The sequence below is a fragment of the Semicossyphus pulcher genome, unplaced genomic scaffold (genome assembly GCF_022749685.1).
Source record: "Semicossyphus pulcher isolate SPU_LCO1_2020_fin unplaced genomic scaffold, fSemPul1.0.p SCAF_5, whole genome shotgun sequence".
Lineage (NCBI taxonomy): Eukaryota > Metazoa > Chordata > Actinopteri > Labriformes > Labridae > Semicossyphus > Semicossyphus pulcher.
The window spans coordinates 20700574-20727143 of record NW_027211726.1 but is presented as its reverse complement, the minus strand read 5'-3'; the positions used below and the strand labels follow the sequence as shown (position 1 = coordinate 20727143).

Sequence of the window (26570 nt, the reverse complement as noted above, 5' to 3'; positions counted from 1 at the left end):
TCCAAAGTTGTAGAAAACATGGCTGCTCTAGGATCGGTTATTTGGCCTTATATGTACGAGCCAGAATCACCAGGAGGTATCACAATGGTAAGTTGACAACGACTTGACTACAAGCTAGTGCAGGACGGCAGCCTGAGGTGAATGATGATGAATGACGATTGGTCAAATTTGACCAATGGGAAAGCAAGGTTCTACCATGCAAAATATGACAATATCCATTTAAAAGACACGGCCCCTTTAAGTTATGTGCATGAACAGCTTTTTCTGCCTTACCTTGCTAAGCGTTTGAGATTGTCCCACCAAGATCAACAAGTTGGAGGCCAAAATAGAGAGGCAAAAATTCACCAAGATGATGGATCTCTCCGAACGTATGTACCTACAGAGCAGAGGAGGAGAGACAGTGACACAGAGAGAGAGAGAGAGAGAGAGAGGGGATAGACATGTGCGATAAGTGTTAATGACAGATTGATGGACTGATCTTTTTGGACATTGCGGAGCCATTAGCTTCATTCCGCCATCTGTCATGTGTGTTACCAAAAATCTAATCACCACCCCCCTGCTGCAGTTGAACCATTTGTTTCTTATTAAGCCTTGTTGGGTTGTTGGCACAGCAGAGGACACACATAAAATACACTTTTTATGTACTGGCAGGAGAACGAACAGAGAGAAAAATCACCACTGTTTCCACAGGGGAATGATTGCATGTGTGTGTATAAAGAAAGGCATGACATCATCGAGGAAGTGTGTGCACGTACCTCCAGAAGGCAGCGTAAATTAGCAGCAGGATGAGCAGAGCGGTGCAGGAGACCCCACAGCCCACCATGAGGGGCACAGAGGGCATGCTGGTGGGACCCATGTCCTGGAGAGAGTGAAAAGGGAGAGGAGAAAGCATAGTTAATATTTACTGCAAGCTGTTATCCCACAGATGTACTTTGTGAGACAAATCTTATTTTTACTACAACAAAAGATCTGCACGGGTTATTTTAAGAGACTGTCAGAGCATCCTCGGCGTCTGGCATTTGATATATATAAAGTGAACTGGAATATATGGTGGGATAAAGTTACGAGAGGGATTTAAATCAACTGCAGTTATATTAGCAGGTTAAGCTTGTGCCCCCAAATCCCATTTTATTGGATGAACCGACGCCGCTTGGCTTTGCTCTGAGATCACATTCAGTTTTACAATAACCATAGGGCCACTATTGGCTTACACACACACACACAGCTCCAATCTCAGACAGTCATTTTGCGCTTCGCTGTGGCAAAGAAGCACGACTATGACCGAAATATGTAAGCTCAACATATGTTCGCTCTTATATAAAATTCCATGCATATGAAAAGAGACGAATTAAATCAGAGGAGAAAACAATGTGCTGCTCTCTGCTGACTTTGAACTGCATACAAAGGGCCTCCTTGTTGCTTTCATCTGCAAACAACAGAAGAATACCTTAAAGCTGCTTTGTGCACAGATGCAATACCAACCGGATAATGAAGCCCAAACTGTTTAGATAACCATGCTAATGAAAAAGTGTATTTTATACAATAAAATTGCATATAGGCAATAAGAAACTACGGCTTCAGCAGGGAGAATTGGGAAACTATTGGATAGGACGCTCGCCATCTTAGCTGGTGACTCAATCAACTAGTTGTCTTTCACTTCAGGCCATTCTCTTGGATCATTTCTCAAACAAAGACCTACAACATTGAGTTTGTCTCTGTGTTTTTTCTAGCGGCGTCAAAATTAACGCGTTAATGGAAGTTAGCCCAATCAGGCGACGGAAGTCTGTAGTGCGCATGGTCTATGATTCCCACCCTGACTCAAGGGTAACTGACTGTCGTTAGCCCTTCGTACACTGCGGTTCCTCCTCAGCACCGTAACGAAGCTCCGCCGTCATGCAGCCTTTGCCATTTTACATTGGACCAAGCTAAGCAAAAGTGGAAGCAAAACGTGCGCAAGGTTTTGCCTCTGTTACTACCTCCGATGCTGGCTCAGAGGCGGTACAACTTCGCCCCACAATTACGCCTCCGTGCCTTTTACATAGAAGACAGAATGTAATCGAGGCATTATAATCCTGCCTTGAACTGGCAGTGTAAAAAGGGCTTTTAGTGAGTGACTCATACAAACTCGAGTAAGTGAAAAGAGTCCAACCTCCCATCTCCATTTTACAGAGTATGAGGCATGGCCTTTTTATGGTGCAAAAATGGTCTAAAAGCTCATAGCTGGATGTATAGCGCTAAGAATAATGTAGAAGGAACCAGGAGAAGAGGCCGAAAAAGACAGCTTCTTGCTTTGGATCGGTTGGGGGCTAACACTTCTGTAAGGAGCCGCAGGGGGTGTCTGCGAGACGTCCCCAAAATGCCACTGCCCCCGACCCTGCAGTTGACTTAACTGCAGCAGAGGAGGTGTGACAGGCAGCAGCTCACCTGTACAACCATCCAAACAGATTGATGTGTGAGAGTTTGTTTTTTCACTTGTATAGATTGAAGTAAACGCTGGCACATTTCCTGCTTTGCACACACATAATCCATCAATTCTTGCCCTTCCTTTCATTGTATTCCCTTTGATGGCCTCTGTTAATTACTTACCGCTAATTACCTGCAATTACCTTTAATTAAAATCACAAAAGGTCTGTTTGATTGAGCTGGATAATAACACATAATTACTCCATTCTGAAAGTTGCTACTTGTTCGAAGTATCTTAAAGATTTGTATGTCACTTTTCCAGCATCATACCGTGTAATTATAATTATTGTAGCTTAAACTCACAGTTATTAACCAGGCGGTGTTCAAATCCTTTACAGGTAACTAATCAGCTGCCATGGAAGTAGAAACAAACAGGGATCCTGCTGTGAACCCTTTCACACTCATTGTATAATTGTACATGTACGAGGGTAAAACACTGAACCACAGTGCGTAAATTAAAGGATTTAGGTCATGATGTACAGTGCACCTCTGCTTCGCCCCTCTCCTGAGGTGTGCCTTTGAAAGGATGAGGAACAGACAAATGAAGCTACGGCGAGAGCATGCACCCCGCCGCGTCCCAAATGGGCTAAATGTTAGCCTGCTTTTAAGTTCTCAATCACACAATTTACCTCAATTTACCTCCTAGAGTGGCCAGCCTTCCCTTTCATCCCAAACACGAAGCAGTGCACACACTGCACAAGGTGTCTTTTACAGCAAACAAAGTACATACTCGCACGGAACGGCACGTCCAGGCAGATGCGCCAAGTAATTGAAAGTCAGTGTTTAAGCTGTGTGTCTTTTTAAGATGAGCTGAAGGCAGAGGAGGGAAACTGAAACAGTGTTTGTGCGGACTTTAAAGAGAACAAATTGAAAAGAAGGAGTTGGACATGATTCAGAGAAAGATGGGAGTGGGAAGAGTTAAGGACAACTAAGAGAAAGCAGAGTGTAGGAGGAGGAAGAATAAGACGAGGGAGAGTCAAAGCGTCTCTTTTAGTAGTTTTCCCTGGCCCATCAAAGGAAGCCAATTCCTCCAGAGGAAGGTGGAAAAGGCTGGAATACAAATACTGCACACACGCAAACACTTGGGAGGAGAAGCATAATCAAAAAGCGCCTCATAAGAAAGGAAAGACCCACACAGAAAGAGAAAAAGGGGGGATATGACGAGCATCTGCTGCGGTAAAAAAGGCCCAGGAGGAGTGCGCAAGAGAACAGAGTCAGTGTTTTTGATAATATGCAGAGAGGAAGGTCAAAGGATACACAGGCGCTTGTGTGTTTGAGGTCTGACGGATCAAACATGGATGAGGCATTGGGGATGACAAGCACCCACTCACACAAGCCGCTTGCATCTCCTTTTCCCTCTCTGCCTCTGATACTTCGTCTTAAATAAATCCCACCTATTTGCCCGATATACTTTCACAAATCGTCCCTCTGCTCTCCCTTGTGTCGATTTCTCTAACAGTGTTACCGTAATTGGTTTGATTACGTTATAAGTGTGTGTGAGAAGATAAGGGGTCTAATTCCATAATGTGGAAGGATGCTACAAAGTAGGAAATGAAATAAACAAGGGAAACACCCACGCAAACAAACACACAGAGCAGCACCCGAGGCTTCAGTGTCACACAAATGCCCCGCTATAAACAGATAGTGATATTTTGTTGCACACTAAACTCACGCACATATCCTCTCTCTCTCTGTGTGTCTGAAAAAGAGAGAGACTACAGATTAGGAAGAGTGTGCTGAGGCTCTGCTGTATATGGCCAGGCTCCCCTGGGCAGCTTGGCTACCATGTGATGGAGAAGATAGCTATTTTCAGCTCAGCAAGTTTAACCTACTTATCTCCTCTCACTGACACCCCTCCTCCCTCCACTCCTACCTATCCTCCCTCTCTGTCTCTCCCTCTGTGTGTCTCCCGTTCTTCCCACACTGGCGTTAGAGCTTACTCACTTCTCAGCAGTGGGTCTAACTCGGTCTGTTCTTCTCGACGTCATGTCCCTCTTTAACTTAGTACCGATTTGGATCATAAACGTGTCTGTCTCCTCCTCCTTTGTAGAGGAAACTAGAAGATGTACAGTGCTGAGAAATCACAACACTGCACTTACTCTTAGTAATTCAGCACATGCATCCTCAATAGAGAGTATATGGGACTCATAGGGTGTCATAGATCAAATAATATAAAGGTTTGGTCGGTTAGAGGAAGGATTGTGGTGATGGTAAAAATTAAAATGCTAGCTGCTCTGTGGGGCTGTTTTAAGGCTCAGCAGTGCTTTTATTTTGAAGCTTATGTCCCCATGCTAGCATGGCCATTGTGCTAATGCTGACATTCCGATGCTAACCAGGTATAATGTTTACTATGGCTGTGTTCGAATTGGCATACTGTCAGTAGTAGTACGGAGCTGTTAAAATTGTATTTGCAGTATGCTACACCAAGCATACCGCCGCTTCTTTAGCTAAAGCGCCCCCTTCTGCTCGAATGCTGCCGTCCGCCATTTAAACTGCCGTAGTGATGTTGCAGCACTTTGCATTATGGGACACAGTAGGCGAGGCAGACTGGTCAGATGCATACAGGAGATTTCTCCCGAATCAGTACAACATCCGAGTAATTTTTGGCAGACTGTAAATTTTGCTTTTGTTACAGTTTGGCCAAATCAGAACGTGCTGCTAGTATAGTATCGCATTTCGAACACAGCCGGCATTCAGTGTCTTACTTTAGTGTGTTAACATTCTAACATTTGCTAATTTTCACAAAATACTAAGTAACCTTCAGCTGAGGCCAATAAGAATGTAATTACCGTATTGGTCCGAATATAAGACGGCCCCGATTTTAAGACGACCCCCCACTCTTTTCAAGACTTTCTGAGACCAAATGTTTTTATACAAAAATCAATCAGATTTTAACTTTCAAATAAAATCACGTTTTCAATATCTCTTATACTCATATCTATATATGAATAAAATGCCTTTCAAATTTTCAATAAATCATTAACCATTGAAGTGAGGTATTTATATAGAGCAGTCATGAAACAGCTGGATGAAAGCTCTGTTAACAGCCTGTTTTTCAGTAACACAATCACACACTCTCCTGTCAGTCTCTTGGAAGCGGCTGCTTTCAGTACCACAGTACAATTATCTGTTAGCATCCGTTAGGTAAGACTGTTAGCGTTTTTTAGGATGATCCTCATTACTCTCTGCCTCAGTTGTTGGATAATTTAAAAGTCTCGTCTGAATATAAGATGACCCCACTTTTTTAGATGCAGTTCAAAGAAAAACAAACATCTTATATTCGGACCAATATGGTAGTTTTTCTAAGAATGGTGTCTTAAACCAAAGTATTAAACAAAATACAAAAACTGCTGCTGCTAGAATCAATATTTTTCCAATTGAAAATCGTCCACTATACGTGAAAGGATTTCCTCGAGGAACACCAAAGGGAATTAACACCTGACTTTTGGGTTCCCCCCGTTCTCTACAGAGCTAGCAGAAAAGGTAAACAACTGGCTAGTTGAGCATCAAGCAGCTTAAGACAAAGATCGGTCCCTCAGGAGCCGGTGGAGACCAAAACCGAGCTAAAGGAAGAGTGAGTATTATATAACATAAACACTGGTACATATAAATGCTTACGTTGCTCTTTTGGCTAAATGTGTAAATTAGCTACAGTTAGTTAACACACTTGCCATATAAGCTCAAAGATAGTTATGTGTAGTATTTGTTGTGTTTACAACTTGTTTCCAATGACACCATGTCAGTTGCAGGTTTGAGGTCAAGGTAATTTGGGTTATCGCAACATCATGTTATTACCACTGTTGCATTTGTCTTTAAGAGAGAACAGTGATAACTTGCATGACCCTCAATGGCAAATATACTTTAGGTTCAATACAGTCATTCCCAGGTTATGAATACTTTGGGCGATACTGAATACCCACAAATATGAGCAGAAAATCACAGCGTGTTTTTGCTGCGTCTCTCATAGCCCCATGTAGGCAGTGAAAATGCTACGCCCCTTGTGAAACGCTGAATAAACTTTGAAAGGATGGCATTTTCAAAATTCAACACATTTACCTTCAGCAGTCCTGAGCTGCTTTTGTCCCCACACAGGTACAAGCAGAATGTGCCACAGCGGGGATGTAAAGCTCTACATCTTGCTAATATACTGCTCCTGCCTGTTTTGCTGTCATGGCACTAGGTAAATATTGCCTGCGATATGCTTCAACTGAATCAATTCAGCCCGACCCTGGAGGGTTCACCTTGACAGGCTCTGGCTTCAGTGGCCGCAAGACAAACCATAAGTCTCTTGTCAGAGTGTGACAACCTGGAGGGCTGACATTGTGACTTTAAATGTAAAGTCATCACATCAGGAGCTGGCCCTAGCCTCGGGTATTTTAATACACTTTCTTTAAAGTCTGTAATGCTTGTTGAAGCAAAATGCAGAGTATACACAACAAAAAGAAAGGCCACATAAAGTTCTAAAAACGCTTTTTCTTTCGGGCTATTATTCAAACAGTCTTGGTCCAATTATGGAAACGCCATAACAAGCCGTCTTGGTTCACAGGAATATGATTAGGTTTAAATAATGAGGTTACCAAAAGGGCACATTTGTGTACCAATATTTGTTTTGGACAAAATCCATTTTCAGCTTAATGTCAAAAAAAAAACACCACACAGCCAAAACAACCCTTTTCTATTTAATTTTAAAATATGCCATTACCAAGGAAATGTGTCCTCACCACACCCACGCTTGGCCCCATTATGCATCTCCAGTCGGAGACGCGCAGCTAAATAATATCACCTGTTTACTCTCCCATCATCTCCCTTGTCGCTACCTCACCTTCAATTAATTCGACAAGGGATCCAAAGACTCTAATGTGATTCATGAGTCCCCTCATAAATTTTAGCAGCCCTCATCCTTTAATTATAGTTGACAAGCGCGACATATTTGCATACTGTAACCTTGTAGTCGGGCTTCATCTAGGGCAGGCCTTGTTTTCTTTTCAAACACCGTCTCTGGTTAAGTTATAATAAGTTAAAATATGAGCTGCCATGTTGGGGCGCCTCAATCATCCCTTTTGTCCTTGCACGGTCAGATCAGGCTCTTTGGTCATTAAAAAAATAAACCCAACTGTGAGATCATTCTTATTGTGTGGGCAAAAGGAAGCAGACTCCATTCATCCCGAATAGAGGCAATCATTTCATAAGACCAATTGGGCTAAAAGCAGCTAGCAAACAAAGCAAGCAGAGATCACATAGTTGTTTTGAGGAAATTGCTTCCTTACAGTAATTGGCGTATAAATGCATTATTGAAATGCACCCCTTCTTCGTCGTGCCAGCTGTATTGTTCCCTCTCCTTCCAGCTAATGTGTGTGTTTCTCTCCTCGTTTGTGCACTCATCCGCGCTGACCGGATCAAGGTCTCAGGTGCCGTTTGAACCACTGACCTTTCCGTACGCGTTTCTGGTTACCTGCTTAAGCGAGCGCACGCTGTGAACCCGACTGTAGCCGTGAAAGCGGAGCTCGAAAGCAGCGCTTCGAAAAAACTGTCATTAATTTCCCCTGTCGACACAGCCGGCGCGGCGGCCATATCTGCTGACAGAAGTGAAGCGGAGAGGTAAAACCGGCTTGATTGACTCGTTGGAAATGTTAAACGGACTTTTATGTAGCCGATACCGCCTTCAACTCCAAATCCCACGATGCCTATGAGATCTGTGGAAGCAATGAGTCCAGACGCATCCGTAGGGTTTGTATTCCCACTGCAGTCATTTTAGAAATTAAGTGGTTTGGTTTATTGTTTGTCTTCGTGACCTCACTCAATCAAGGCCTCTCTCTCCTCGGTTTCTCTAAAGTAACAACCTTTGTGTTGTGTGTGATAGTGAAGGTCTCGTTATAGACACTCACACACACACACGGACAGCAGGATTCTCACACCGACACACACACGGAAATCTCAGAGGCTATAGAAAGTAAACAGGATTAACTGGCTATCCCTCGCTCCACTGTAAACGGCCTGTAATGGCAGCACTGCTTCTAAATCCCTCCATCTCTTTCTCCCCCCACCCCTCCCTCCCCCTCCCTCCGCTTTTCTATTAAACATGGAGGTTAATCCTCAGCCCTCCCTGTCCCCAGCGCCGTGGCCCAGGATAAGCTGTCAGAGCTGGGCTGCTGATACTCAGCTCTGCTCCAGCAGCCACACAGGCTGGACGCGGCATGCGAATGTGTGTTTTGAGCGAGCGTCCCTGTGCATGCAGGCTTGTATGCATGCGCAGAAATGTTGTAGTCCGTGTTGGCATGTCTGGATGTGACCGGGGTTTTTTATGCGCTGCCAAATTCAATCTGTCTCTCCCTCCTCTTTTATAGAATCCAATCTCCTGCTGGAATAAAAAGCTAACTCTGGAGGACCCTAAAGCTACAAAGTGCACTCAGCGCAGGCCACAAAAGCTTCTGACTGAGAGACACAGTCACAAACACACTGACCCATACCTCCCGGCCCTCTGCGCTGGGTCTAATGGTGAACCAGGGGCTGAATGGTGAATCACTAATGACTAACGCACTCTTTACGGATGTAACAAATGTCAAAAAAAGTCAATGTGCTTCCTCTTTCACTCTACGTGGTCGACCTGCTCGCTGGAGAGAGGGTAAAGTCAATATTGTTCAGTTGGAAGAGGGGACACAGGAACCAAAAATAGCCCCTTGAATGACCCTTTCAGCTTAAAGGTCGCAGCCACTGGGTTTTTCCATATAATAGAAATTAATGTTTCCCAGAGATCTAACAGCTTTCAGACCCCTGCGAAGTCATTCAAGCTTTGAGGGACAAAATAATGAATAACTGCTGCTGCTGAAGCTCAGGCTATCACCTTATTTTGACCCTCTTTAAGTTTATTAAAAAATGAAAGGGGGCGGGGATATCCAGGGGGAAAGGAGATGGGATTGATATCCCAAGTCTGACACGCCAAATGAGGTAGATTTTATGTAGCAAGTTGGGTTCAAACCTTAGCTCAGGCAGGGCATCCCAAAGTTACAGCTCACCCTCTCTGCTGTGTCAGTGTGGACACCAGCGAGATGCAACGTGGCTTATCCAAACTTGGATGGATTACTCGACTTGATCCATCCCAGTGAAAGTTCAAGTGAAGCCGTCACCTGGATGACCCTCCCCAGTACAATCCCCTTTTAGCTTTTTTGGAACCTGAAACATCCCCAATATATCCCTGGTGTGTGATCCGTGTGACGCTCTTCAGGTACTCTCTGCGTCAGAGGAACTCCCGACACTGTAGGGAGCTTCCTTCAAAAGTCTACATCTAGACATCAAACATATGTTTGTGTTTTGTGTTTTAGGCAAGTACAAAATGCCTAAAGAAATAATCATTACATGTAATCATGGTTGTTAAGTCAGAGTCATGTCAGGCGCTCTTGGTGCTGGAAGTAAAAGTTTATGGTTGAAGCACTTCCACGCCTTGTTTGGGCATTAAGCCCTCCAAGAAGGAGAAACAATGGCGCCAAAAAATGTGTGCTTCTTTTATGAAAAAAAACAAGCTCGTAAACAAAAATGCACGACAAGAAGCAACCTATAACTCCTAATGTTCACTTTGGTGTAAAAACCCAATTACCTTCTTCAAATTCTGCAATATGCAGAATTTATGGTGGAGCTGAAGATATTGCTGTTGGGATAACTCACTTTTGGATTTGGACAAATCTGGCAAATGTTGTGTTTTCTTGCAAATTGCAGTGAGGAAGCTTTTTATATTTGCTACAGCTCTGTTTTGTGGTGACTGGCTCTTAGTCCATATTGGAGCAGAAGTCCATGGGTATTGTAGAACACAGAGCACGGAATGAGTTGCCAAAGAATTTAATTGTCCATAATAGTCGGTTACGTCATCACGTGTTTTTCATGCTGTGCGCGGACATAACATCGTTTTCCAGAGCTGACTTTGCTGAGGAGTGAGCCATCTCGCATCCGTACTATCTATGAGAGTTTCGCATGCTAAACAGCGACTGTGCAGTGACAGGTAAACCAAACATAGCAAAATGGCGGTGGCTGATGCAACATCATCGCCTCCTCCTAACTTGTGGATGAAGCAGACTATCGCACAGAAAGATGATTAACTACACAGTGAGGTTAACGTTAGCTACAGGGGTGGGAAACACAGGGTAACTCAAGATAACATCACGATACAGGGATTCTGCGAAAACTGCTATATTACAAGAGAATCATATAATGATACATCACAATATCTGATTAACTGAGGAATACAAAATGCCCCTAAAAAGTGCAGAATTAATGTATTAGTCCCTGCAACTGGGTGTCAGTCACACAGATTTTGACACAAATTGAGATAAACAATGATGCGGTTTAGAGCGCTAATTAAAAAAAAAAAAAAAATTAAATATCGATATTTGGTGCCAGCAATACGATAATTGTATCACACCAGTCGGCGACGATATATTGCAATATCGATATTTTGTCTCATCCCTAGTTCGCTATGTAAGGAGCTGTATTGACTTTTAACATTACTGTAACACTGTAGTGCTATAGAAAGAACCTGACGCATCCCTCTTTTAAACATTAACTGTGACATTTAACGTAACAGTCCAAAGTTACAGCCACGCTGTGTGATTTATCTCATTTACATTTTCAGTCCCTCGCCTTAAAACCATTCCCCTAGAACACATTGTTTCTCCTTCTCATCTCTTTTATTCATCTTTTGTATCAGTAGGAGCAAAATCAGCTGCAAAGTTTATTAAAAGATGAATGAATAACTCATTGTCTTTATTGTTAGTTAGCACATGCTAAGAACCATCAACTAAATTTAAAAGCTAATAGCTAAATAAGAGACATTAAATTGTGCAGTTTATTATCCGACAAGTCGAGTAATCGTTCCAATAATCACTGACTAGTCGACAATCAAAATAGTCGTTAGTTGCGGCCCTTTACAATTACACTTACATCTAGTTTAAACTTCAGAAGATCTGACTACAGTTCTTTGGAGAGAAAACAACCTCCATAAAAACCACAGCCAGACATAAAGAGAACAAGCTGTAACGTGGTAGTGCTAACGACGCAGTGGAGCCTCCTTTATGAGATGCTCTTTCTTATTTAATACAGAGTGTATGTAAGGACAGACACGCTCTTAATACTTTGTAGAGAAAGGGAAAGTACACATTTAAAGTCAGGGCTGTATAGAAGCAATGTTTTTCTCTGAAAAGGTTACACAGGGATAGATGTCCGCATAAGCCCGCAGCTCTTTATCTGAGCGACACTGGTTGTTAATGCATTATTACTTAGCGCAGACAACATCTCCCTTCCATCCCTCTGTCTCACCCTCCCTCCCCCTCTCTCTCTGTGCTCCTGCCAGCTGAGACCAGACTGCCGTTTCTGTTTGGTTGAACATTTCCTCCCCAAAAATACGCCATTCCTCACAATCACTTTCCATTTCTGTGACACCTGGAGTTACCCTCCAGCGCTTGCTAAGGATGTGCTTTGCTGGCTCCATTTTCCAAACCAAAGAGAATCTCTCACACGCGCACACACATAAACACACACTCCTACAACTCCTACAGATTCTTGTGCGTGACAAACAAACTCCAGCTACTTTCACTCCCTGATTATTTAATCGCTGTCCTCGTGGGCATTAGGTGCAAAGTAGGCATGGAGGTAAATTAGCAGCCAGAGCTAAAGGGAACATTTTGGGACCACAGCAGGAAAGGAGCGGAAAGTTGGAACTTAAAAGGGCGACAAAGGAAGTGACAAAAGCAACATGCTTGATTCAGGGTCTGATGGACGAATGGAGGAAGTTCGCCTAAAAGCTGTCGCAACTTTGGATGTTTACTTTCGCTGGACATTAGCGCCACGCAGGAGAATGTTTCTGAACAAGCACTACCCCGTACTGCTATAAAGCCTTATTCAATCATGTCAAACACACACAGCGAGCCACGTTGACTATTTATAGGGGCGCAGGTTATGTGCTGCGGGCACAAATCACAAACAGAGGAACATCTCTTTCTCTTGATGCAAGTTGCTCGCCGAACGAACTGACCTCTAAGTTTAAGCTAAGAGAAGTTGAGGACAGCCGATCAAGCTATAATTACACAAGAAAGAGACACGCATCACAACAATGTTAAAAACTGACAGCACTCTTTAGTCTAAAGCTATTTTCTTCTTGTCAGTGATCTCGCAGTCAAATGTTACCAATTACACCAGAATTAAGCATCCGTTTATCTCTATAACAGTCCTACCTTTATCCATACTACCCTACACCATCATTTCACTGACCTGGCCCGTTGTAGGAGTCGCCATGTCAGCCCCCAAAGTCGCACAGAGTTCATCAGGCTATGCGTTAGTGACTCACCGGGTCTTTAGCTTGCTGCGCTAACACGGCGTAGGTGGATATCCTGCTGCACAGGCATTTGGTGTGGACGGTGGTAGACGCGAGCGTTTGGCAGCCTTCTGTGCCCCAGTTTTCGGCGCCAGCTTCCCTGGAGGAGGTGGGGAGAAAGGAGGGGAGAAGGGAGGGTGGTTGCACAGGGGACATAAGCAAGCAACTGTGAGACAATTACGCACAACAAACTGTCACATGACTGAACACATCTTCAGGGAAGCTCAGACATTCTTCACAATAAAGTTCAGTCTGCAGGTTTAACATGCAGAGATCAGAGCTCATTTACCCTCCTGGCAGCGTCCCCCCCCGCTTGTTCTTGAGTCCGTGTTTAGCACCTTTAAATACTCTCTTTATCATCTTTGTCCTATCTTTCCTACTTTCTATTCCATCTCCCTTTTCTTGGAAGTCTTGGGTTGCCTCAGGTAACACCTTACAAAGACCAGTGCGGCTTAAACGGTGGATGGGGATTACTCAGCACTAAATGGTCAATTGCCTTGACACGCAACAAGTTACTGTGGAACAGAGTGCCCAGAATCCCGTACAATAGAGCCTTGTACATTTTACCGCCCTACATCTTTCTTCTTCCCTTTATTTGCCCCCCCCTCCCTTTCCTACTTCCCACTAAATGCCCTCAATAGAAGGTTGAGTGAGGAGGTCGATCAATATGATTCTAAATGAACTAATTACTCTGGCTGCTCACACTACGCATTAACCTCACGTTTAACCCGGGACATCCTTCTGTTCAAGCCACCGCAGACGGGCGGAGACATCGCGGGGGATGTAAGATACAGCTGCAGAGATGATCTGATGGGGTCAAGAAGGTCAACTTCATGACTGATGGTAAAGAGGCATTTTTCTATCAACCTCCCACAATGAGGACTGAGATTCAACACGATTTTTCTGCCAATGCTCGGACACTTTTTCTATTTCCTTTCAGTTTAAGTGAGGCTCTTAGGAAGAGGTGATACTATTACATAGTATTCTGCATCCATTAGGATTATGCAACACTTTAAAGGGAATCTGAGGCCATTTGTGGGCTGTTTGGTTGCTTATTAAATTTGATAAAAACCAAACCCACACTGTCGTGATGAAGCACATTAGCTTGATTTTTTGTGTAAACCTCATAAATAAACGCCTACAGATGTATTTTTTTAACTTTAACTAATGAATATTTAATGTTATGGTGAAATACTTTCAGACATGAAGCCAAGTTTATTTGGCTTTTCGTTTTTTATGTAAAAAACTTGGACATGCAGCCTTAAAAAAAAGGGATTTATTTGGCAAAAAAAGTCATTTTATTTGAAGAAACAACTTGACCTGGAGAGATATGAGTTTGATTATAAGCTTGGGTGCTTCGGCTGTGTTAATTAATTAGCTGCTGGTCGGAGTGTGTAGGAAGATTGAGATCAAGGCGAGGTAAACTTTGGCTACCAATTATCAAGAAACTCATTTTTGTTAAGGCCTGGAAAAAAAGACAAAAACGTGTATTTGGTGAATGTTTTTCAGCAGAATACAGATTCTATTTGTACATTTGGTTGTTTGCTATATAAAGATTTGTGGAGCCGAAAAGATGACATGTAATCACACAGTATACACTGTTCTCTGGCCGCTAATGCTTTAGCAGCGAATGTAATTACCTCCTCTCAAGCTAATGGTGATGAGCAGCCTCGAAAGTGGTTGGAGAGCAGATGTAATAAAGTGTTGACTACGTGGTATAAGGACGTCAGTACATTAGGATTGGCACAGCGTCTTCAATCATCCAGTACACTGAAAATCTGGGCTCTGACTGGCAGTACTGTGTGTATGTGTCGAAGGTAGGCTTTGGTGGCAGGTTTCACTTTATGAGATGTGATAAGCTGGTTTTTTACATGTTGTATTCTTTATATCTTTGGATCTGCCTTTGGAAAAATAAGACAAGATACTCTCCCATTTATAGCCCTATAATAATAGAAACTCTTACAGTTGCCATATTTTAGGGATACTTGCTTTCTTAACTGAGATATTTTATGTGTACCTGTAATATATTGAGTCCTAACAAGTAAAAAATATCAAATATTATGGTATTTCTCTTCCTTTTATGATGATTGAATCAAACCACATACTAGACGCATACAATTATATAATTCTACATATACACCTGCTCGTGCTACTTGGACACATCCTCAGTGATGAAGGACGTGAAGGATTCTATTAAAATAGCTTTTAATATGGTGAATGCGATACACACAAATGGTAACCTCAAGTGTTGAAAAATGAACCCATTGTGGAAGTTCAAAAAACTGCAGTTCCTCGAGTGTCCACTTGAGGCTCCAGAAACCAAGAAATAACATTACAGCAGATGGGAAAATGCCAATTTTTACAGCAGGAATAAACATGTTTACAGCCTGGTACAAAAGACAATGTTTTTATAAAATGCAAATTTTATTGTTAAAGATTACTGTACGGGGGTGATTTTTTTTATAACACACCTGTTTTAATTATATTAAGCCTTAAATAATAGGAGCCGGGTCACTTGAGTGAGAGGTGCATGCTGGCTGTCTGCTAGACGTCAACACAGACACACAGTCACTGAACTTAACCTGTTTGTGTTGTTGGAGCCTTTTGGGGATTTTTTCATTCAAAGTTTGGACGAATAATCTGTCTCTCTCTCTCTCTCTCTGGGATTTATGGAACTTTCTGGCCATGCAAGAAGTCTGAGCACCAGGTTTTCGATGAGTTAAATGCTAGTATTGTATTATTTTTTTGCACTAAGTAGCAGGGCAGGTATGGTATTGTATTATCGAATCGTAGGCCAGTAAATAGGAGTCAGGAGTTGTTGGCTTTTCCCTGGAGAGATTACAGCAGACCGTAGTGATGAGAAGATCATCAGATCAAGTTATTTAAAGTTTCCCGGTATTTGTAGTGTACAGTCAGTCACCACCACAAACAGAATCTCCTCTGTGGGAACTAGCTGATTAACAAGCTAATGGATCAGCCACAGACAGACTGTTTAGCTTTGATGCCGTTTTTCAACCACTCGCTTTTCTGCAGCGCCACCCTCTCATCCAAAATTTGGCAGCGACCATATCTCATGCAGTCGAGAAACCAATGGGTGATGTAACGGTGGCTACGTCCATTATTCATACAGACTATAGGTACACACCTCAGTCTAATTAAGCACCGTATTTTGACGCAACAATTAAACTTATTAAATACTTTTGCACCTTTGTACTTTTATTTTGAAGGTTTGACGAGAAACCAGGACTCTTGTTTTCAAAGCACTCTCAAGCGTATGACATATATGTAAATCAAGTCACATGTTGAAGGTACAAATAAGGTGATGTGTTTCTGCTTCTTGACTTAAGAAAAAACAAATGTAGTAATGTTGTTTTTTGCTGCTGTCCATCAAATACACCAATTACGATACCTTAACAACAGCTCTCTCAAGACTAAATATACTTCTGCTGTGACAGGCCGCTAACATTCAGAGCGTGACACTACATGACGACAGTGTTTCAACATTCAAACATATATGTGAACACGAGGAGGAGCACACAATCAGATAAACACACACTCACACACGCGCGTGCGTGCGCCTTTCAATTCTTAATGTCAGTAATGAGATGTGAGTACAAGTCCCTGATGACAATCATCGGCACAGTGACACTACAAAGATCGGAAAAGGAGTCACAGCGGTGAAGCCTGGAGACAGCTTGACAGGTAGCAACATGGTGCGTGGCGTTGTGTGTTTATGTGTGTGTGTCGGAGAGAGAGAGACAGGAATAGATTGAATGAGAGAATGTGTGCACTTGTTAGCGGTTTATGGGGAAATCCTCTCATGTCTCATCACTTTGAGGTATTTTTGCTTCGTTTTTGGGTTGCATTTATTTAAAAAAACCCACTTGCATATGGAATCTACCGAGCCTTCAGTGTTCAGTTGATGTAACATGCATACATGAATAAAAAATGTGAGTTTTCTGTGTGAACTCCCAGGAGATGTCAAGTAAAGGATTTACAAATGGCTCCGTTCACACAAGTAAAACGCGGCCATATGGACCGCGACTACGCATGCATTAATGATCGTGTTAAACGGGCAGATAGAGGGAAGTGTTGCGAACTGATTTATGCATGTTGCTCGAGTTACAGTGTGTTGGAGGCATGTGTGAAAACATGCATGCCAGTCGTTTACTCACACAAATGGCCTTACTACATCCAATAAAACCACACACACACACAGACACAGAGAGATCAAGTGTGCCAGTCTGGCAGCAAAGAGGAAGTTGGGGTAATGAGAGACTGTCTGACAGCTCACAACAGGGGGTTGATAACAAGCTGGAGATAACACCAACACACACACACACACACATTATCTGTGACCTCTTTGTTTGGACTGCTGAATTTCAAGCTTAATTGACTGCTGACCCCCATCTAGTTTAGCTGGATTTGATTGCTGGCAAAAAGACAGCTCGGACTTTTGTTTCTTTTTATTTCAGCCACAATGTTGGAACGAATCCTGACCTTTGTCACTGCAGACACAGATATACACTGCAGCCCTGGCCCCCACTGGTTTTATATATTAGATTATCAGTTGGAGTCAGACTATAAGGATGTAGCTTTTGTTTTACTTTTGTCATAGCGCTCGAATGGGCCCATCGCTGCCACAGACTCCTCTTATCATGGAAAGCAGACACCAGATGTACAAACAGGTGTACATATCGGTATAGTTGGTTTTTAGGCTATGGATCCCAAATGTATACGGCAAAAGATATCAACCTGGCAGAATCCAAACAAATGCAAAGACGTGTAAATATGCACATTTTCCAGTTTGCTCGCATTGCAGTAATCGATACATCTGTTGTTTGGTCTTGGCTTTGATAAAGTATAAAGTTGTATTTTATGGATGTTAAATTTGGCTTCATCTTGGCAGGTAGTTATCCCTGAGTGCACAGGGGGATTTCACAGTTTGCCATGATTTACCTCAGCCAAAACCACATATATACAATCTGACTAAAAAGGCCACAGCACTGGTGGTTGAGGTGGTGAGGCTGTGCTTGGCGGAGTTCTGCTCAGAGCTAAACATAATCAACAGCATGCTAACATGCTCACAATGACAATGCGAACATTTCATGTTTGACAAGTGTTGTGTTTAGCATGGCCATCATTTTAGTTTAGCATATTAGCATTTTAAAATCCGCTCATTAGGGCCTAACACAAAGTACAGCTGGGGCAGTTTGGGATGGGAATACTACTATGTTTGCATTGGAAACTTTAACATTTGATTTGATGATAACATTAATGTAAAATCAAGGAATCACCAAAGATATACACTAATCAGCCATAACATTAGGGCCACCTGCCTAATATTTTGTAGTAAGTAAAATCCACATGAATGGCGGGACCCAAGGTTTCCCAGCAGAACATTGCCAAAAGCATCACACTGCCTCCGTCGGCTTGCCTTCCTCCCATAGTGCATCCTGGTGCCATGTCTTCCCAAGGTAAGCGACACACACGCACCCAGCCATCCACATGATGTAAAAGAAAGCATGATTCATCAGACCAGGCCACCTTCTTCCATCGCTCCGTAGTCCAGTTCTGATGCTCACGTGCCCATTGTAGGAGCTTTCGGTGGTGGACTGGAATCAGGAGCTTCGTGGACAAAAAGTTCACTTAGAGATCCCACCCACTGACGGGGGCCACGATATAATAAAATGTTATTTACTTCACCTGTGAGGAGTCATAATGTTATGGCTGATCAGTGTATCTGCCTTTAGAAAATTTCATGGCAAGCCACCTCATGGTGGCACTGGGGGAAGTCAGGGAATCATTAATAATTGTGATATAACATCTGGAAACCAGGAACGTCTTTTCAAAATTTGAGGCCAATTTATTTTGTAGGTGTTGCTGCCGCAGAAGTGAAAACTTTACCTTGCTGTTGGACGGAGATAAAAAGTCAAGAAACAAAGAAAGAAAGTGAGTTGGATTCATCCTCTGTGGATGATGAATTAAAAATGTCCTGGCAATCCCGCCAGCAGTTGTGGACATGAATCAGTTTGATCCAATATGGTGGACCAACGAACTGAAACTGGCATCCTCAAAGGCCCAGTGAGCACAGCTCAAAAGAAAAACCTACGCTGTGTTAAACATGTATTGAGATCACCATGGTAAGATATTACACCGCCGTCCTATTTGTTCCCTAATTGGTATTATAATGATGTTGCAGCTGTTAAGTAAAATGGGAAAAATACTTCCTGGACAACAACATAAATTGACCTTTTATGTCTACTGAGAATAAATTGGCACCAACTCTTGACTGAAAGGGCAGCCTTATGAAAGCCAATTGCACCCTGTTAAACACGCTTTGAATTCTTAAAACTGAAGGGCTTGATGTGGGTATTTGATGGGGCTGTATGGAAGTAGAGTCAGCGAGAAAAAGCAACCACTCCATCTGCCTAGCACAGAGACATAAACAGTGATGTGTTGCCATGTCTCTCACTCACAGCAACCTTTTATCCTCTGCAGGCAAGGTGAAGTCACAAGGACAGAACGCAGACGGATAAACATTAAGCCTTATAATACAGGAGCTGGCATACTGTATGTGGACACATTTAATTTCTGTTCACAGCTAAGCATTTAAATCAGTTTTACATGGGAAAATGTTGTCCTACATAACAGTCATCTATGTAATGAGGATTAACATTATCGGCTAATTTTAGCTGCTGGCAAACACTGTCAAAACTGATTAACGAGATGACTGTGGCCAATGTAAAAAAAAAAAGTAGTTGCGCAGCATGCTCTTTACTCGTTTTTTGCCATCAAAATTGGTTGCAATTATTTGCCGTAGTGTCATCAGTGGTCAGAAGCGCAGACAAGCAAAGCAAACACTTGAAATGCGGAGGGGATAAAGCAAACAGATAACGCCGAGAGATGAAGGAAGCATTGAGGGATGGCGAAAGAATTTCACACACAGATGGAAATCCAAAAGTTGCATCCTCATTACACAGAGCATACTTTCAAGTCAAAGAGCTCTATACGTCTCCGGAAGACAGCTTTATTTTTCAGTGCATGGTTTAGTGGCGCCAGTGAGAAGAGGCACTGTGCAACATGTTTTCATGTCGTCGCCGCTTTTTAAAAGAGAACTTTGAGTGTGTTTGTAACAGGTGTTACATCTTGTCAACAGAGAGCTAATGAGTCAGGAGAGGGCTTGTTGTAGTAGAGAGGGATTTTAGGGATCATGGGCGTAAGAGGGCCTTAAGTGGACGCAGCTGCACCAACCGCACACAGGTTAACACTGGTCAATCAATGACACTTCAACCATCTCTACCCAAAGCAAGTTTTCTTAACACAAACTGGAATTGTATTAACTACTTCAATCCTTCTCATGCAACTCTTTTTCATCTGAGACATTTTTAGTGTCCTTATTAACACGTCTGCCTTTCCTCGTACTGTATGACATGCTGTGAAAAGAGGCCTGTTGACATCATAACTGCCTTCAGCCGGAGCAGAGAGAAGCCCTGTACATACCGTTCGCTTAATATCTTTTTAATTGTCTCCAAATATGGTAAAAAAAATAAAAAGGTCCTTGAGTTACAGCCAGCTGGTTGTCAAAGTAAAGTACAGTAGACTTGGCAAGACGGATTCACAACCATTAATATGTCTTTCTTGCTGTGCTTTCAATTAATTGTTTTTGGTCACAATGTGATTTTTTTTGCCTGCACTTTTAAGGCGAACACAAGGGTTGTGTCACCCTGCCTGCCCAGCTGTCAAACGCAACATCATGGGTTTTAATCCAGCAAAGGCATTGTCCATAAGTTCCTATATTTCATTAAGTTCCTAATTGTTCAACATGACACAAACAAGGTTGTTTATTATTGTCATTAAAACCTCTCAATTCTATATTTTTCAAAGGTATTTCTGAATGCATTTGGAGTCTATAACAAGTTGCCCACCAATTTCTTTTCAGTTACTACACTACATTGTCAACAATTGTGCAATATGTGAGATATGTTTTATTGTTTAGAAGTCTGTAGCTGTGTCCCAATCCAGGGGGCTGCAGCCTTCGAAGGAGGCGGTCTACGGAGGATGCACCATTCATAGCCCGTGCAGACCTCTAAAGCCTAACTGAAATGAGATGGTGTGGTGTATGGAGGATTTCTCGTTTGCCCTTATACTTGCGTCACCAAACGCTGCTTCTGTCACCTAGCAACAGGTAGCTAGCAGGCTAACTAGCTTTCGTTTTTTGTAAACATGTGAATCGCTAGCTATTCGATTGAGTGGAAACCTAAAACTTCTACATGTAAAGTGTATTCCTCGGCCACGTAAGAGTCTGCCATCTCTTGACTTGACACGCAATAGTCTCGGGATACATTGGGCCACAAAGGATGCACCCAATGGATCCTTTGTGGCCTGGGAAAAGGAGGATGCATTTGTCAGCCACATCTGAAGGAGCCTTTGAATTGGGAGAGCCTTTAGCCCTTTGTACACTGCGGATCCGCCTCAGTGCTGTAACGAAGCTCCGCCGTCATGCAGCCTTTGCCATTTTACATTGGACCAAGCATGGCCGGCGTAAAGCTTCCCTAGTGTATGTTTTTACATTGCGTTTCGGTGAAGCAAAACGTGCGCTAGGTTTAAACAATCAGCGCGTGCTTCAAATACACACACGGCGCTGTTCCGCCCTGCCGGCTCCGGAGTTTACACAGACACGGTTACGCCTTTGTTACTACCTCTGATGCCACACCATTCCACCTCCGTGCGTGGACTGGCAGTGTAAAAAGGTTCTCTGCCACGCAGCTGTGACGCCATCGGCCTTCAGATACGCCCTTTAAAGGATGCAGCCCCTGAAATGGGACACAGCTTATATTTCAAACCCAGTATACATCCTCTGTGAATGCAGCAGTTTGAGGCAGACTGGACAACATTAAAGTGTGTTCATCTTCCAAAAGAAGTGCCAACATTATAAGAATCTAATCAATAGATGTAGGCTGGAGGATTTCAGCTCTGCGCCTGTGTGAACATATACAGTACAGTATCTCCATTATGATGCCAGGAGTTTAGGTTCATATTTGAAGGCACAGAAAGAAACGTGAAAAAAAAAGGAGTGTGTGGAAGAGAACATCTATTTCTGCTGATGGAGCCTATTCCGGCAGACATTACATCCCCGATCACCAGGGAGCCTGAATACACTTTCACCAGAGGCAGCACATATTGGCCTTTTACTCTTAATACACCTAGAAACCACTGAAGTATATCTTAATATGACACAAATCACCTCTACTTACTCACCCCTTCATAGCTCCTATTATGAGGGACTGTCCAGGACACATTTATATCACACTATTTGCCACCACGTAGGCCCGTGTTTGCGTTTCCGAGCATGTGTGCCTGCATGCATAAATGTATCTGACCCAGATTTGAAGTTGGTAGAAACTCGGCTTTGCTCTCTTCCGCAGACTGATGTAAAGGCGGGTTTTATAAGCACAAGAACATGCTGTGAGATTATCTGAAGCTTGCCGCGATGTTTAGATTGTACAGCCCGCGTTAAGAAGTGTTATCTCTAATGCAGCGACTTAAAACATGAATTAATTCCTGATGTGAGTGAGATGTGCGGTGGAACGATTCAGGGGAAAACATCAACAAGAAATTAAAAAATAATGAAGAGAGGAGTCGTCACTAAAGGGTATTTATACAGGATGGTACACGGGCTGTTTACAACACCATCATTCCTCCAGCACATATTGATTTCTAGCTCACTTACATACAAATGGAAGCTTGAATAGGTCCCTAATAAAGACGAGTCTACTGTCCTCGCTTAAGCCGACTTGTCTTTCTCGTGTTTCCCTGTCATGTGAGGTTGTCACTTCCAACTTCCTCCCTGACTCTCGTGTGAAGAGGATGCTTTGTCATTGACCCGCACGGCTCCAATCTGCTCTCTGGCATGGCCACTGGCTAATTTGTAAGCTTCTTTTCCCCGGGATTATCTTTCTTCCTGCTATGCAAGCTAGTGAGCGGACAGGCAAGGCAGAGATACAGGGTGTCGGCTCCAGCCACAGACGGCCTGTCTTTCTGTCTGCCTGGGTTTGGTGTGAAGAAAGAGCTATTACGCAGATAATGTTTTATTAATCCAGAAGCTAAAAAAAGCATAAAAGTTTTTGGTCCTTTTTTTTAAGGTGTTATTGCAACCTGACATTTTTAAATGTAACATCTTTAAAGTTGAACATTTCGTAAGAAATCCTGCAAAGACCTTCTCGGCCTTGTGATCGACTCATAGGGAGTCTTATAAAGCGCTAACACAGTGCCCTCTCAACCTACTTCCAGCAGCACCAGAGTAAAGAGGATCATGTGCGCGTCAACAAGATAAGCATAAAGCGAAACTGCACATGACTTTAGGAAGCATTTAAGCTCTAAAAGTGTACTTTCAGGGCAAAATCAGTGCGGAAATCTGAAAACAACGGCCACAAAACGGCCTAGATTTTAATAAAGGGTGTAGATGTTACTCACCGAGGTGCGGGTGGAGCAGTGAGGAGGTAATGTATTCCAGCAGGGAGTTAGTCTTCTTCTTCTCTGCTCCTAATCGACACTTCAAATGCTAATCGCTACAAATGCCGAACATTGTCTTTGCCCAAGGGAAGCATGATGTGCTCTAAAGGCTATCCCTGCCCGTACAGTGAGATGCAATGCTCCATTACACTCCCACTGATCACATGATGATGCAATCAATAACAATTATGCATAAAGGAGAAAAAGAAGGCTCGGATTAGACGGTCCTAACCTTCCTTAAATAACCTCATCACCATAACTAAAAAGAAGAACTTTTCTTAAGTGCCATGAGGCCGACTTCCATCCATAAAGTCCAGAAACAAATCATATCTAAAGTTGGGATTCATCCTAACAGCTACTTAAAGCTATCAAAAGTACCCAGAAGTCGAGCATCCCTCAACAAGAACCCGAGCAAGAATCCAAGCTACCGTGTTAACGTGCTCTCTAAGGACTGTTGTGATAGCCGGGGAAATGAGCTGAGAGCCTGTCCACGTCCGTGACGCCCAGCGGAGGCAGAGCCCACATAAGCCCTACTGGCCGACTCCCTCTTGCCGCTCTGACTCGCTGTTTGACACAGTCTTGATCCCTTCTGCTCTGTCAGATGGAAAAGTGGAGCAAAGCTCTGTCCGCCCTCCACCCACCCCCCCTCCCTCCTCCTCCTCCTGGTGGCTACACTGTTAAGTGTGTTAGTGTGTGGGTGTTTCTGTATGAGTGTTTGTCTGTGATGATGGGGAGAGTGGGGGAATTATGCACCACGGGAAATTGAATGTGTTATATTAAAGCTAGGCATTGGAAGAACTGCTTAAGTTTAGAAGCTACCTTGACACAAGCACTGGAAAAAGCAAGAGTAGGCAGCTCACTTGTATTAGGTCTGATGGGCACTATATAATCTGCTGCAATGTGTTCAGCCATTACCTTGTATAGATGTAAACATATGGAGGGCTATTTTAAGACAAATGAACCCTCTTCGGGGATAACAATGTCTGTGCTGAATCAAGTTCACTGTATTATCCGTCTAGTTTCTATCCATTTATCCTCTTCAGGGTCAAAGAGAGCTCAAGTATGGACATGGATGAATCAGGCCTGGAAGCCGTGGAGATCACCGTGGACAGGCAGGGTTTAATCACAAGGCAGAAAAACACAATAACAGATCGGCAGGTTTAGGACCTTCTCTGCGGGGTGAGTACACTGCGGGGGAAAACACTAGATGAGATTGTAAATATGAACAAAAGTTGCTGATAAAATGGTAAAATGCCTCAAGTGATGTCACCTGAGTCCACAATGTTTCAGGACTGGTGTCAAACTGGTGATCAATGATCTGGCTCCTCCCCCACTAAAAGAGTTCATGTCGCTGCGTTCAAATAATGGGAGGACTAGGAAGACCCACCGAGGTGACTGTGCGTTACAGCACAGATCAGCTTTCTCTAACAGAGCTCCAAACTCAGTACCGAGTTATATAAGAGAGAGCTGCAGTTTGAATGATTTTAAATGCATGAAATCATGGCTAAAATCAACCCAATCATGTACCCACCACACGTAAATGCGAACAGCTGTTGTGTTTTAGTGCCGTGAAATCTTCTTGCTGTTGTATGGTGAATATGTACTGTCTGTTAATTGTGTTTTTTTAATACTTGTAATTGTGTTTTTATTCTCTGTTTCCGGCCCAGGGACTTCAGATGCAAAGTAGCCTTTAGCTAACTCTGGTACAGCTAAGAAGCTGTGCATTGTCCCTGTCAAATATAATAAACAAAACAAACAAAAAAAAACAATAAAAAATGTATGTTTCCTTACTTCCATTTTTATCCCAATGTTTATCACTTGCAACATCAGACAAAGGCAAACTCCCTTGCTGTATGTACATCTGCGAGCCTTCTGTACCTAGCTCTTCATCTCTGCTTGAGGCTAGCGGCTCAAGGCTACATCAGCCGCTACTAGCACAAGACGTACCCCAGCTTGAACTGTTGGTTGTAGAGTTGCATTTTGGGTAGTGTAGTATCCCCGGACAAACAATATGCATAACGAAAAAGGCAACATCTCTAGTTCTGCTGCACTGATTTATCATTCTTTTAAAATTGTGCAACATAAAACTGACTCTTACAGAAGCGCATTGCTAAATGATGCAGCCTCCACCCTCACAACAATCGACGTAGGCTGAGCTCAACTACCGCACATGTAGCTAGCAGGATTGCAAACTTGACATGGCGAAAACCAATGACTGTATATATAGATGGACAACGCGTCTCCATCTGCTCCCATTGTACGAAATCGATGCCAAAATAGCCCCTGTGATAGGCGCTGCCATCTTGCAATGGTGATGTCATATGGAGCCAGAGACTGCGCAGTAGAGATTGGCGAGTGAAACGGTCGTAGCCATTTCCGTTAACCCAAACACACACTTAACTTACTGAAAAAAACGCAAGGATCCCGCACACCGGCGTGTCTAACAGCAGAACAGCTTCTTTGTGTTGGTCTGAGGTTAATGTTCACAGGTATGGAAACTTCAGTGACTATAGTGATTGTTTTAGTTACGTTTCCACTCGCGGATCGTCCTCCACTCTGCTCACCCGGAACTGATTGGCTGCAGGAGCCGAATTTGTCAACAGAGCTGTCAATCATCCTTTTGACAGCATCAAATAACTAAATTAAAAATAAACTTGTCAGAAAAAACACTTGGACGTGAAAAAGCATGATAATAACTAGCTATAATGACAGAAATCGTGTTTGAGAAAAATGTATCGGGCGTGTATTTTGATTTTATAGTTTGACTCATGTCCCATCTGTTAACGTGGAGGAGGCGGGCTTTATGACCTATACTGCAGCCAGTCAGCAGGGGGCGCCCAAAATGTTTTGGCTTCACTTTTAGGGAGCTGTCATGTCGTCCATCTTTTTATACAGTCTATGGCGAAAACAGATGGTAGGCTGTAATCTGTGCTTTAAATGTGTTTTAAATGAAAATAAATTGAAATAACACATTTCTATTAATAAATAGCTATAAAAAACATTTTTCCCCCTCTGGGATACCCCCTAAAAATACACTGCACCTTATATTTCGGATTTAACAGTAAGTATCCAAAACGGTATCTTATCGTCTTCATTCACTAACCTGCTTGTTGGTTTTACAGTAAGTAATAGATGGCATGCAAAAGCGCACAACACTGCCAATATGAGAATGAAATACACTTGGCTGAGGTCAGACCTCGCCGCTCTGCCTTTTCGTACAATAAATGCGATTATA

At 42.9% G+C, this 26570-nt stretch overlaps 1 protein-coding gene across 1 annotated transcript in view; it reads right to left on the bottom strand.

The window, feature by feature from the left end:
• adgrb2 (adhesion G protein-coupled receptor B2) overlaps window positions 1-26570 on the bottom strand; it is a 258721-nt gene that overhangs the window by 58034 nt on the left and 174117 nt on the right. The window contains exons 16-18 of the mRNA XM_069681026.1: window positions 12794-12920; window positions 756-859; window positions 274-376 (exon numbers count right to left, since the gene is read on the bottom strand). Of these exons, the coding sequence (XP_069537127.1) occupies window positions 274-376; window positions 756-859; window positions 12794-12920 (334 nt within the window). The remainder of the gene's footprint in view (window positions 1-273; window positions 377-755; window positions 860-12793; window positions 12921-26570) is intronic.